Here is a 14,349-nt window from a genome sequence, read left to right on the forward strand (position 1 = left end):
TCTCCAAATGAGCATGTTATCATGACTTACTGTCAGTCTCCTGCCTTTTACCCGTACTCTGCACACTGTTTCTATTCAAGTATTCATCTAACGTCCTCTTGAAATCCTCGATTGAACCTTTCTTCATCACAATTCCAGGCAGTGCATTCCAGACCCTGTTATACAGCTTTAATTTAAACACTTTCCAACCATCCAGTTTAAAGAGACAAACAAGGGCAGTAATTCAATTATTTCTTTCTTTAACACTTCTAGTAACAATTCAATATAAACAGTTGTAACTCTTTGCTGAACTTTAACTCTAACTGAACATCAACATGCTGTCTCAGTTAATGGAAACAACTTCCCTGATCTGACCAACATAGGAAACTTCAGATCACAGCTCCCAGACCAGAGCCTCTACCTGCATCTTTATAGGTTTAAATCTATAAGTTGACCAAAATTCCCAGCATGCTTAGCACTCAGCCAGAATAGCCATTTTAAAGTCACTATTGCTATTATTTTGTTAAATCATTGTTGTCGCCATTCTTTCTCCGTCCACACCCCCAACCACTTGCTGTATGAAAACATTTCTTCTCACATCATACTTGTTGCTTTTGCAAATCACTTTAAATTTGTGCCCTCTTCTTCTTGATCCTTTTACCAATGGAAACAGCTCCTCCCTATGTACTGTGTCCAGCTCCGTCATGATTTTGAACATCTCTATCAGATCTCCACGATGTCTCTCCAAGGAGAACAGCCCCAACCTCTCCAATCTCGCCTCATAACTCTCTAGAAACTCCTTGATTTTAACATTTGCATCTTATTTCAAATCACTCCTCGGCTTTACATTCCCTACAACCCTCCAGGATCTCCTAGCTGCTCCATGCCCGGGCTCTTGTGTATCTGTGACTTCCTCTATCTGCCCACCATTGGTGCCCATACCATGAGCTGCTTGGCTCCAAATCTCTGTAATTCCTGTCCTCTCCTTTAAAACACTCCTTAAAACCCACTTCAAGACCAAGCTGTCGGGCATCAGTGCAGAGGTCTTTCTCTCTGACCTGCTGTCAGTTTATATCTGACAACCTCTGGCTAGTCTACCAGCTCCAATTTTTACGGCTGCTATGAATGGGAACGTGAAAAATGAGCTAAACATCATGACGTCATTCAAAAGTAGAGAATTACACATAAAAGTGAGTCTTTTGGGTACATTGGGGAGACCACGCAGACGCTACGACAACAGATGAATGAACACCACTCGACAATCACCAGGCAGGAGTGTTCTCTTCCTGTTGGAGAACACTTCAGCGGTCACGGGCATTCAGCCTCTGATCTTCAGATAAGCGTTCTCTAAGGCGGCCTTCATGACACACAACAACGCAGAGTTGCTGAACAGAGACTGATAGCCAAGTTCCGCGCACATGAGGATGGCCTCAATTGGATCTTGGGTTCGTGTCGCACTATGTGTAACCCCAAAACTTGCCTGGGCTTGCAAAATCTCACTAACTGTCTTGGCTGGAGACAATACATATCTCTTTAACCTGTGTTTAAACCACTCACCTGGTCTGTACCTTTAAGAATTGATTACCTGTAAAGACTCGCATTCCAATCATTATTTTGTAAATTGAGTTTGTATCTTTATATGCTCTGTTTGTGAACAGAACTCCCACTGACCTGACGAAGGGGCAGTGCTCCGAAAGCTAGTGGCTTTTGCTACCAAATAAACCTGCTGGACGTTAACCTGGTGTTGTGAGACTCCTTACTTTACAGGCTCCACTCCACCAGCTAAGGGCGCTAGACAAATGCAGCTTCTCGGTTCCCTCGCTTCTCGATGCTGCCGAACCAGCTGAATGGACCAATAGGAAGAGATTTCCGCCTCCCTGCCTGTGATTGGCACACGGATGGACCAATCGGAAGCAGGATTTCAATTTCCGGAGGGCGGGCTTCCTGCTGACGCTGACGTCAGAACTGACCCAGCCGGAAGTGTTTCCGGGGTGAGGTTTTGGCGGGAGGTTTGACGATGATGGACTGGGAGGAGGATCAGTTCGAGGCTCTGTTCGCGGATGAATTGGACGCTTTGACTCAAGTACCCGAACCAGCTGACGGTAAAGTAACCCCGGAGCGGCCCATTGAACATCCTGTGTCCCCCTCGCGAGTCCTGCTCTTTCTGTCATTCCTTGTGGGGATCACTGGCTAGACCCGCTTTTATTGCCCTTCGGAAGGTGATGGTGAGCTTCATTGTTGAACTGCTGGAGTGTCTGAGGTGTAAGTACCTGTTAGGGAGGGAGTTCTAGGATCTTGACCGAAGGAACGGTGATGTGTTCCGAAGCCAGGATGGTCAGTAGCTTGGAGGGGAACTTGCAGGTGGTGGTGTTCCCATGTATCTGCTGCCCTTGTCCTTCCAGATCGAAGTGGTTGTGGATTTGCAAGGTGCTGCCTGAGGAAAACTGGTGAGTTCTTGCAGTGCAGTGGTTAGTACTGCTGTCTCACAGCCCCTGTCCAACACCGGCATCTCCATGTCATGCCTCACAGTGCCAGGAACCCAGGATCAATTCCAGCCTCGGGTCACTGTCTGTGTGGAGTTTGCGCATTTTCCCTGTGTCTATGTGGGTTTCCTCTGGGTGCTCTGGTTTCCTCCCACAGTCCAAAGATGCGCAGGTTAGGTGGATTGGCCATGCTAAATTGCCCCATAGTGTCGGGAGAATTAGCAGGGTAAACACATGGGGTTACGGGTAGTCTAGATGGGATTGTTGTTGGTACAGACTCAATGGGCCAGATGATCACCACCTGCATTGTAGGAACTCTGATTCTCTGAGCGCATCTTGTAGATGGTACATACTGCTGCTACTGAGCATCGGTGGTGGAGGGAGTGAATGTTGAAGATGGCGCGAAGGTGACAGTGAGCATGTCCAACAATAGTGCTGCAGGAGCTCCTCAGGGCAGTGTTTTCAGTCCCAACCAAGACAGCAGTGGTAATGTTCCTAATAGGTGCAGTGCCAGTCAAATGGACTGTTTTTTGGTATATTTTAAGTTTCGGTGTTTTTGGAGCACTCATCCAGCCAAGTAGGAAATCATAGAATCCCTGTAGCGCCTGCACTGACAACATCTCAACCAGGCATTATTCCTGTAACCCCAAACAAAAACACAAAATGCAGGAAAATTTCAGCAGTTCTGTCAGATCTGGACAGAAAATAGAGTCTAGCTGACCCTTTGTCAGAGCTAAAAGCAAAGAGAATTAACAGAGATTTATATTGAGGGTTGGGGGGGGCTGGAATGGAACAAAGGAATGTAAATGATGATACAGAATGCTGAGAAAGGTGCTAAACATGCCCATTAAGTGATTAGAATGTGAGAATGGCAGAACAGAGATATGTTTTGCTAAAGGACTGCCTAGGGATTATGGCAGTTGCCCTGAAAGGCAAGGAGGGGCAAAAAGAAGAGCTGGAATGGAGAAGTGGAGAAATGCAAGTGAGAAAGAAGGATAATAAAATGGATGAATGAGATGAAACAAAATGAAATAAAATACATGGAAAATGGGGTGAAGGTGGAGGAGAGAGTTCATGCTCTGAAATTGGTGAACTGATGTTCAGTCCAGAAGGCTGTAAAGTGCCCAATAGGAAGATGGGGTGCTGTCCCTCCAGTTTGCAATTTCCTGTTACTTCTGCTTCAACACACCACCCTGCTCTTCTGTCCACATGTCCATTCTTGGCCTTTTGCAATGTTCTAGCAAAATCCAATGCAAACTGGAGTAAGCAGTACAGTACGTAAAAGAGTTAGGGGAGTTGCACTGTGGTTAAGGAGACTTTCACAGCTGTACTCTGGGAGGACACCTCGGAGGCAATATGGGTTGAGCTCAGGGATAGGAAAGGTGTAGTCACAATTTGGGAGTTTACTATAGGCCATCCAACTACCAGCGGGAGATAGAGGAACAGATATGTTCGCAGATTTTGGCAAGTTGTAAAAGTAACAGGGTTGTTGTGTGAGATTTGAAGGAATGGCAAAATATTTCCGAGTCAGGGTGTTTTTCTTGAGGGCAGTGGGTTTGGAAAGTGCTATTTAAGAAGCCTTGGCGCGTTCCTGCAGTGTATCTTCTAAGTGGTACATGTTGCTGCTATTGTGCACTGGTGATGGGGGGAATGGTTGTTTGTGGATGGGATGGCAATCAAGTGCTTTGTCTTGGATGGTGTTGAGCATCTTGTGTGTTGTTGGAGCAGCATCCATCCAAGCAAGTGAAAAGTATTTCATTACACTCCAGACTTGCAACTTGTCAGGCTTTGGGGAGTACGGTGGACAGTCTTTGGGAGGATCAGGAGGCGAGTTATTCACTGCAGAATTCCCAGAAGTGTTATGTGGGAAACTTTGTACAAGTTTTATTGTCGCAAGTCCTTGCACTTGGAAGGTTTTATCTGAAGTAGGAAATCACTGGTTGAAGGCATCTTGGATGGGATTCTCCCAAAAAAATTCTAAGAGTCGAAGTTGCATAAATACTGAAGTAAATCCTACTGGTATTTTTAGCAGGAGTCTCCAAATGAATCTTTCACGTTCACAAGAATCAGAAAAAATCGTGGGTTGGTCTATTCCTGCCAGCAAGCCCAGCAGCATTGCACTGAGCAGGCCAGTGCACATGTGCCGATCTGCCAGCACCGAGAGTGGTGCGTGCGCAGTAGCCTGCACTGCCGGTCTCAATCGCTGGCCAGCCGTGTGACCCTGTATCGCTGCCCCACTGATCCCCCTACACCCCACTCGCTGGCCACATGGACCACTGGCCTCCTTCCCTCTATCACTGCACAGTGGCTGTGGGACTCTCCCCCTCTGCCCCTTCTGGCTCTACCCTTTTGGCACTGCCTGATGCCTGGTGGGCAATGCCAAGATGCCCCCTTGGCATTGGCACTTTTCCCCTAGGGGGTGCTAAGGGGCCAGGCTGGCACAGCTAAATCCACTCCCACCCCCACTCCCCCAATGTTTCCAGCAGCAGTTTGTCAAGAAAAGTTCAGTTTAAACTGAACCATACTGATCAGAAGAAATACAAGTTCAGTCTCTTGTTTGTGGTGACCTTATTTCAACCATGGAGATGCTTGACCTGGCCGTGTTAGGGTTGGCAGAGAGAAACAGTTGAGGGTATCAGTTCCTAAATTTCAATGCTGCAACTGCTGCTGGAAATGTGTGGGATGTTAGTGGAGTTAGGATGGGGGTTGGTTCTGACTGACCCTCTGGTTGTATAAAGAACAAAGAACAGTGCAGCACAGGAAGAGGTCTTTCGGCCCACCAAGTCTGTGCCGACACAGGTGCCTCGCTAATCTAATGTTCTCTTGCCTCTGTGTGTCCGTATCCCTCTATTTCCTGCCTATTCTTGCATCTATCCAGATGCCTCTTGAACATTGTTGTAGAGTCTGCTTCCACCACCTCGTCCGACAGCCCGTTCCAGGCTTTCATCATCCTCTGTGCAAAAAACTTGCCCCTTACATCTCTTTTAAACTTTCAATCTCTGTCCTGAGTAATCGACCCTGGGAAAAAAGATTGATTATCCATTCCATCTGAGCCAGTCATAATCTTGAAAACTTCTATTAGATTCCCCCCTCATCCTCCGATGCTCCAATTAAAACAATCCAAGTGCATTCAACCTTTCTTCATAGTCCTTATCCTCTAAACCAGGCAACATCCTGGTAAATCTCTTCTGCACCCTTCCCAGCACTTCAACATCCTTCCGTTAATGTAGCAGCCAGAATTGTACACAATACTCCGAATGCGGCCTAACCAAAATCTTAAGTTGCAACATGATTGTTCAGTTCTTATACTCGACATCCCAATCGCTGAAGGCCAGCATGCCATATGCCCTCTTGACCACCTTGCCCACCTGAGTTGCCACCTTCAGGAAATGGTGGATCTGCACACCTTGATCCCTCTGTATACTAAGCTGCCAGCACTAGGCTAAACCGAAACCTGATTAATGGGAGTTGGTGTGAAGGGCTGGCAGGTGATCAACACACCTGACCCACATTGGGTGACCTTGGTTAAAACTCAAGCAAACCGGTGAGTTTTTACAAAATTATTCAAATCCCAGGCATGCAGCCAAGTAGCTGCTAATTAATCACAGATCAGTGTGTAAGGGAGAGGGAAAAGCTTGTGAATTCCAAAGTAGCCTCTCCGTCTTTCAGACATTTGAGCCAGTAGGTTAGACTTTTTCTCATTTTAAAAGGTAGCGCACTGAGGAAAATCTTTGCATTCTGAGTTTTGTAGCAGGAATAAATGATCAAAAGAATTGCCCTTGCTGTTCTGTTTATAAAGATATGAAAGCCCTGTCTTCTCAACTTTGCTCCTTGTCTGAGATGTGGTGAACTCAAGTTAAATCATGACCAGTCAGTTCTCCCCATCAAAGGGACTATGGTCACTTAGTTTAATACACCTCGATCAGGTCTCTGTTCAGCTTCTTTGCTCTAAGGAAAACAACCCCAGGGTAAACCAGCCTCTCTTCGTTTCGGAAATGTTCTATCCCAAGCAACGTCATGGTGAATCTCCTCTGCGTGTTCTCTAATGCAATCACATCCTTCCTATCGTATGGCAACCAGAACTGCTCACAGTACTCCAGATGTGACCTAACAAGCATTTGATACAGTTTCATCATAACCTTGCTGTCATATTCTATGCCTCGGCAAAAGAGGCAAGCATTTCATCTGCCTTCTTAATCACCTTGTCTATCTGTCCTGCTGACTTGAGGGATTTGTAGTCACAAGATCCCTCTGGTCCTCTATTTCCTAATGTCCAACTGATCATTTTGTATTCCCTTGTCGTGTTTGTTCTCCAAAACTGTATCACCTCAAAAAACTTGTTCTTTTGTTTGTGGAAAAAGGACTTGAGAGATGGTATGTACTCCACCACTTGCAACATTAGCTAATTTTTGAGATAACTTGATTCACAAAAGCACAGGGGATTGTATTATAAATGTTAACCTTGGCAAAGTACATGTGCTACTTGCCTAAGGGTGGGCAATGTGACGGCACTAGACTGAGCATGTTTTCTAATTTTTTTCAAATCCTGTCGTAAGGAGAATGTACCCGACCTCCTCTCTGCGCTTCACCTAATGACCTTGCACATGTTTCCATGCTGGTGGTAGTTAGCATTTATCCTCACCTCTGACCTCCTCTTACCGTGACTTCCATGATTTAATTCTGTGTGGCCTCCCGGCAGCAAGATTTTTGACGCAGGAACTCTCCTATCCCTCCAATGCAAAAGCATTTAAACAGCCTCTCACTTCTCCTCAACAAGACTTCTGTGATCCTTCAGCATTAATTTGCTGCGTGATTGGAGCTCTCCAAATTTTAGAATCTCCCGTGATGTCTTCACTGCAACCCTCCTCCCCCAACCTCTGACCAGCAATATTTTGATGCCTTTGATTAGTGTCACCCATTTGCCATTCTTAAAGACCACTGAATTTCTCTCTCTCTCTCTCTCTCCAACAGATGAGAAGTTCACCAGTACATTTAAGCAGTCCAAATTTCGACATGGCAAGCAGACTTTTGAAGAAGCCCTTGCAGCAGGGGACAACCTCCCTGGGAGCGTCCCGAGTGCCAAGGCCCAAACTCAGGAACACATAAAACAGGAGGATGTCTTGGGGAGCTCTTTTGCTAGGAAAAGAAATATTGATGCCCTGCATTCACCTGTAGAAGAGGAATTTCTTGACCATGAACTGCACCAGGATCAAGAGCAAGGATTGGGTACGTAGGTTTGCTGCCTCAAGCTGGGAACGCTATCATGCTCACAATGCACTCGCTGCTTTTTGCTTTCATTTCTGCTCATCAACAATGTTTAATACATTCTTGAGTGCAAGACTGGTCAGAATTATTCCGTAAATGCTGAAATGACAAGGTGAACTTAGCAAATTCTGTGTTCCCACCACAGAACTTTGTGCTTTGGAAGTGCAATCCATTCAATCTGTGGAAAGAGATCGATGAGTCCAGTTGGACTTTCTGTCATTGAAAATCCAGTCAGTACGCTGGTCTTTGCCAGACCTCTTGGTGCTCCATGCTGTGCTCCAAGATGACACTTTCTTACCACCAATGTCTTTCTTTTTCATGATTTAAATTGGGGGTTGGAGGGTAATGAAATTTCTCGACAATAAATGTGAGAATGTGTTCTTTCCAACATCGATGATTCACATATTGTGCAGTGTAAAGCCTCTCAATGCCACTGTTTAATTAGCAGCTCACTCCACCACTGCAACCTATGGTTCCAGCTGTCTTGGCTCTAATTATTCACTTAATCACTCTACCTGCCTCTCTCTCTCTTTCGCTCTTCCCTAAAGATGCTCCTTAAAATCGGCCAAATTTTTTTATGCTTATGTGGCGCAGTCTTAAATTCTGCCTTGGGATGTTTTTATTACTTTAAAAGTGCTACGCAGATGTTTTGTTTATTCATTCATGAGACGTGGATGACACTGGATGTGCCAGTATGTAGGCCAGAGCAGGTAATGATGACAGATTTTCTTCCCTAAAGGACATTAGTGAACCAGATGGGTTTTTACCAAATCAACAATGGTTCATGGTCACCATTAGACTTTTTTACTCCCAGATTTTTATGGAATTCAAATTTCACCATCCTGTGTGGCGGGATTTGAACCCTGGGTCTCTGGCTTACTCGAAAATGACAATACCACTGCACCGTTGCCTCCCTAAAAAGGAAATTGTTAATGTGGTTGGAGAAAATGTTTCTTTGATGCTTTAGTATAAAAGAAACTTAAGCACCTAGTTCATGACAATACATGATGTGGCACCGTACTGTAAATGCCGTCTCAAATATTGCACGTTTCCAAACAACACAACCTTAAAGCTGCACTAAAGTTAACGTTATGCCACATTCGTAGCATTGATTTTTAATTTTGAGTGGGATTGATGACAGGATTATTGCAGTTTTATTCAAATACAGATGTCAATTCAGGATCCTACTGTTGTCAGATTTGCCAATTTCGGTGTTTTTATTTGTGACTGCTCGGGAACAGTAAGCCCAGAATTAACAAAAGCTGGAGTCAGGTCATGTTGTGAGCAGTGAGATGGGAAAATGCGTAGGCTATCAGTCTGAAAATTTGAAGTTAATGGCAATTATGGTGCAAGGCTGGCATTGCAGAATGTTCCTGCTGCATGGGTAATTACAGCTCTTGGTGTGGACCCAGCCGCATGGACGAGAATAGTGCCAGGTTCAATAACTGGCCTTTGTTAATTGACTTAAGAGTGTTTTGGGAGGACTGCTATAATGGCCACACTTGGTTGGATGTCCTCCCTCCAGTTCACTCAACATGAATGACTTCCTTAAGAAGAGTAACTCCAATATTAGAGGGAAGATGAGAAGTGTCACATTGATGTCACAGATGAAGAAGGCTATTCAGCCCACTGTTCACGATCCCATCCTTCCCGTGTATCAATCCAGCCATCTGCTCAATTCAGCATTTTGCTATCTCTTAAATAAACCCAGTGCCATGGTCTTGCACACCTTTGTCTGTGTAGCACAATAATGAACCTCCTGTTCATTAGTAATTTGATTTTAGATTTAAGAAAGCTTTAATACACATAGCTACTTCTGCTTCTTCACACCTATGTATTTATAGGTTAAAATAAAGTGCTGGAACTTGATTAACTTTAAATGAATAGAGTAGAGAGAAGGAAAAACTTGCAATTTGTGACCGCAGAATGCCTCAAAATGCTTTAGTCAGTGAAATATGCTGAAAGCCAGTCACAATTGTACAATACAACTAACAACCATTTCTGATTAAAACTGCAAAAAGTTTGAGACCTCTGCATGCACATTTAGTGCCCCAGTCTCATGCATCAATGTCTATGAATGATTGATAAGTTGAATTGTACTCCTCGGTAACTTCTTTGCTTGCAGCAACTCCCAGGCACAAGAGGCCCAAGCTCGGTGCCATGAAGAAACTGGACTTTATGTCACAGCTCCCATCCAGTGAGCCTCTCCTGCTAGACGATGACATCACGCCACCCTCGTCACCTGAAGACTTCTCTCAGAGCCGACACTCCAGGTAAGTCATGAATGAACAATTTATTGTCTCCCTTCATGCCCACCCCTCCCCTCCTTGAAATTGAAACTGCTATTTTCCATGTTTTCCTGTCTTTGCTGTTAGATTGCACCAGCTTCTGATGTTCGACCAGACCATTTGACCATTTTATCACATCAACTAGCTGTATTCTCCTCTCTTTGTTTTATTCATTCGTGTGACACAGGTGTTGCTGGTAGGCCAGCATTTAACGCCCAAACCTAGTTACCCTTGAACTGAGTGGCTTGCTAGGCCATTTCAGAGGGCAGTTGAGAGTCAACCACATTGCTATGAACCTAGAGTCACATGCAGGCCAGCCAGGTAAGAATGGCAGATTTCCTTCCCTAAAGCACATGAGTGAACCAGATGGGTTTTCCGACAGTCGACAATGGTTTCATGGTCATGAGTAGATTCTTAATTCCAGATGTATTTCATTAAATTTAAATTCCACCGTCCGCCGCGGTGGGATTCAAACCTAGGTCCCCAGAATATTAGTTGTTTCTCGATTAATAGTCTAGCGATAATACCACTAGGTCTTCGCTTCCCCAATGAATGACAGTCTCAAAAACATTTATAATGGCTCCTCAATAATATGCTCCCTTGTCAGTCTATATTCCTCTGTATTCAGCCTTATCATATCTCTGTTCCCTATACTTTTAATGAATAATTTCCAGCATAGGACAATAGCCTTACTGAGAAAATTACAGCACTCACTTTGAACTTGTCTAGTTTAGTATTCTGCACTATAGAGATATGGTAGATGGGTCTACTTTTTTAATTCGTTCCCAAGATGTGGCAGTCCGCTGGTAAGGCCAGCATTTGTTACTCTTGAGGAATGGTTTCAGAGACGAAAATTCAAATCACAGCACAGCAGTTGAGGGTTTTAAATTGTTTGATTTGCCTCGTGCTTTGCGTGCAAATTTTTCTGCCTCCATCTGAGATGGGCGCTGTCAGTAATCCTGACTCCTTCGCTATAAACAAATTGCCTTCACCTCAGCAACCGGGTTTAACTCAGATGTGTGCAGTTTATTCCTCCTTTGTGATACTATTGGAAAATGGTCACGATGATCGCATTTGTTACAAGCGTTGCAGAAATTCAGCTCCGTGTGTTCAGAGCTTTTTGAAGGGTCATACTGAGATTCTTCACTTTGATGTATGAATAATCTGTTTCATCTGATTGAGTGGAGTAGAGTGGTGCATTGACATGTTTAACTTTGTGGAATCTCTCATTGAGGGGGCTGCTGTTGCTGGAATAAGAGATTGGATTACAAAATGCATGTTTTCACGTATGCTGACAACCATCACTATCTAATTCGATTCCTCCACTGTTGCTAAATTATCTGACTGCTTTTCCAACATTCTGTCCCAGAAGAACAGGAAGTTTCTTCAACTAAATATTGGGAAGACTGAAGCTGTTGTTTTTGGTTCCTGCTTAGACCTCCTCTCCACCATCTCTCTCCCTAGTAACAGTCTGAGATTAAGCTAATCTGTTTGTAATCCTTGGTGTCACATTTGATTCCAAGATAAGTTTTTAATCTAAAATTCATTAAGACCGCCTATTTCCACTTTTGTAACATCACCCAACCTTGCCCTATCTCAGTTCAATTGCTGTTCAAACCCTCATTCGTGCCTTTGTTATTTTGACACTCAACAGTTGCAACACACTCCTGTCTATTTTCCCATGTTCTACCCTTTGTAAATTTGAGGTCGTCCAATACTGGCCGTGTCTTAATTTGCGACAAGTCCCATTCTCCTATCACCCTCTGTGCTCACTGATCTACACTGGCTCCCAGTCAAGCAATGTCTTGATTTTAAAATTCTCATCCTTATTTTCAAATCCCTCCAGCGTCTCACACCCCCCACACCCCCATTTCTCTAGTCTCCTCTAATTCTGAACTCATTGCATCCCCAATTTGAATTGCTCCACTGCTGATGGCTGTGCCTTCAGTTGCCTCATCCCAAGGTCTGGAATGTTCTCCTTACATCTCTTTACCTCACCCTTTAAGACTCTGCTTAATACCCTACCTGTTTGACAAGTATTTGTCATCTGGTTTCGTGTTTCATTGTGAGACTCGCCTTCGTATTTTATTTTACAAAGCTCATGTGAAGCACACTGGGGTGTTTCATTACATCAAAGGCATTATATTGTATGAATTATTGTTGTTAATGACTTTTAACATGACTGATCTGTATATAAATTTAACTACTGCAGTGTAAATTGTGCAACTCTTTGCAATCACTTACTTTTTAGAAACCCAAAGATATCAAACCAGGACATGCCTGACATAAGTGGCTTGGCCCCTATAGATGACATTCCCTCTCAGAAGGTGCAGAAGCGAGTTTTGAAAAGGCCCCCAGTTTTGGAAGATTACATCAATGTAACGTCATCTGATGGAACGCGTGTTTATCTGGTCCTGCAGGATGAAGATGAGGGGCCAGGGCTGAAGGTGACGTTTTAAAGTTTATTTATTAGTGCCGCAATTAAGATACTGTGAAAATCCCTTCGTCGACACACTCGGCTACCTGTTCGGGTACACTAAGGGAGAATTCAGTATAGCCGATGGGAGGAAATGGAGCACATGGAGGAACCACCCCAGGCACAGGGAGAACTTGCAGGCTCCGCGCAGTCCAGCTGGAATCGAACCTGGGCCCCTGGTGCTGTGAAGGCAGCAGTGCTAACCACTATGCCACCATGCATTGAATTGCCCTTTAGCAACACTTTATGAATCCAGATACTTTATTTAAGAGCATTTTTATCTTTTCTGATAAATGGCATAACATTCTCGATGTATTCTGACTGTCTATCTAGGGATCTGTGGTATTCATATAATCAGAAAAGGCATTTCCTTCATTAAGGTGTCCTGTCCCCTCCCCCAGGGTCAACAGTCGCTGATGTTTTTTATGAATGGCTGAGTAACTTTCACACCACTTGCTGTCACCAGCCAGCATCCCCCCACCCCCAACTGGAATCCAACCTCGATTGGGTGGAAATCCAAAGTGATACTGGTAGTGGAAGCAGAAACGGTAGTGACTTTTAAGGGGAGTCTTGACAAATACATGAATAGGATGGGAATAGAGGGCTACGGTCCCCAGAAGGGTAAGGGGTTTCTGATAAGTTGGGCAGCAGGCAGCATGGTTGGTGCGGACTTGGAGGGCCAAAGGGCCTGTTCCTGTGCTGTAATTTTCTTTGTTCATTGATAAACAAGGATTTGAATATTGAGAGAATAGAGGCTCGCAAGTATAAAACACTAGCATCTCCCAGCTGGGCCAGATGACCAGTTTCTGTGCTATAAAATTCTATAAAGTCAATGAACTTTTGTGTCTGACTTAAAGTAAAGCCACACTCACAAGGCAATGTTTTATTTTCTTAGTTCGATTCAATGCGTTGGAATGAACAAAGGCAGCTGCATTTGCTGGGAGTACCTTTCTCCTATCTGAAGGAACAAGTTGCGGAAGAGGTAACAGATGGATTAATACTTCGTTAATGTTAAAAATCTGAAGTTATGAGATTTGCCACCACTAATGCGTGGGGAATGCTGAAGCATTGGTACACATTTAGAAGCATTTAGATTACTCCTGATGCACAGGGGTTGCAGTGTGACATTCTGCAGTTAATCCTTTAGCCCCTGCACTCACTGCATGTCTGAGTGAAATTGCAGTTTGAGTGATGTCTGAGCACGTTCTCTACTCACTGTCTGAGCTGAGCAACTGAATGTCATTCTGATGCAGATCACATCCCTCCTTAGTTTTGTCATGTCTTTACTTAATTGTAAGGCTGCTATTCTGTAGCATGTGGTGGTTAACTGCCAGCTAATGTTATGGTAGAACAGTTTGGAAGCCTATAATGGAAATTACTTCATCTGTGAGAAGTACCCTCCATTTAGTACTGAGTACATCTGCTCTTTTCCACTACTGTGATGCAGATGACACAGGGAGCTTTCCTCTGTATGTTACGACACAAACTCCAGAACGAGGAGGTTTAACACATACACGCTCTGAGCTCAGCTATCTGTCCTACATCCCTTCTAACACAATGACCACCTCTGTAATTACCACCTATGTAACATCTGCTTTTGTCAACTCCAGACTTGGCTGATCCAAAGCTCTTGTGGTCAACCTCAACCTTCCATAAACTTCTCCTTCAAAATCCTGCTGCTCCTATCCAGCCTGCCTCAATCCTACTCGCCCAGTACTACTAATCTTGTGGGCCATCATTGATGTCCAACCTATCAAAATCAAAATCTCTCTTCCTTGTCCTCTAAATCTTGCCCTTTATTATCTCCCTAACCCTCTCCAGCTCAGCCCCTGCAAAATCCTGTGCAGCTCCATCCCAG

The 14,349-nt window shown here is 44.3% G+C and overlaps 2 protein-coding genes across 5 annotated transcripts in view; one reads left to right on the top strand and one right to left on the bottom strand.

Annotated features, from left to right (window-relative positions):
- rpusd1 (RNA pseudouridine synthase domain containing 1) overlaps nt 1-14,349 on the bottom strand; it is a 185,702-nt gene that overhangs the window by 11,858 nt on the left and 159,495 nt on the right. Inside the window, exon 1 of one of the 3 annotated variants that reach the window (XM_080206347.1) lies at nt 1,740-1,817. The exons of 1 other annotated variant lie outside the window; for it this stretch is intronic. The gene's annotated coding sequence lies outside the window, so the exon portion shown is untranslated. Of the gene's footprint in view, nt 1-1,650; nt 1,818-14,349 lie in introns of those variants that run through there. One more of the 3 variants, XM_080206345.1, reaches the window with a different exon arrangement.
- The window catches only part of chtf18 (CTF18, chromosome transmission fidelity factor 18 homolog (S. cerevisiae)), a 97,046-nt gene continuing 84,670 nt past the window's right edge, over nt 1,974-14,349 (top strand). For both annotated transcript variants that reach the window (XM_080206338.1, XM_080206339.1), the window contains exons 1-5: nt 1,974-2,081; nt 7,434-7,688; nt 9,853-10,000; nt 12,267-12,462; nt 13,387-13,473. In XM_080206338.1, the coding sequence (XP_080062464.1) occupies nt 1,997-2,081; nt 7,434-7,688; nt 9,853-10,000; nt 12,267-12,462; nt 13,387-13,473 (771 nt within the window). In that variant the 5' untranslated portion in view covers nt 1,974-1,996. The remainder of the gene's footprint in view (nt 2,082-7,433; nt 7,689-9,852; nt 10,001-12,266; nt 12,463-13,386; nt 13,474-14,349) is intronic.

Source organism: Carcharhinus amblyrhynchos, chromosome 18 (genome assembly GCF_965287045.1).
Source record: "Carcharhinus amblyrhynchos chromosome 18, sCarAmb.v2.hapA, whole genome shotgun sequence".
NCBI lineage: Eukaryota > Metazoa > Chordata > Chondrichthyes > Carcharhiniformes > Carcharhinidae > Carcharhinus > Carcharhinus amblyrhynchos.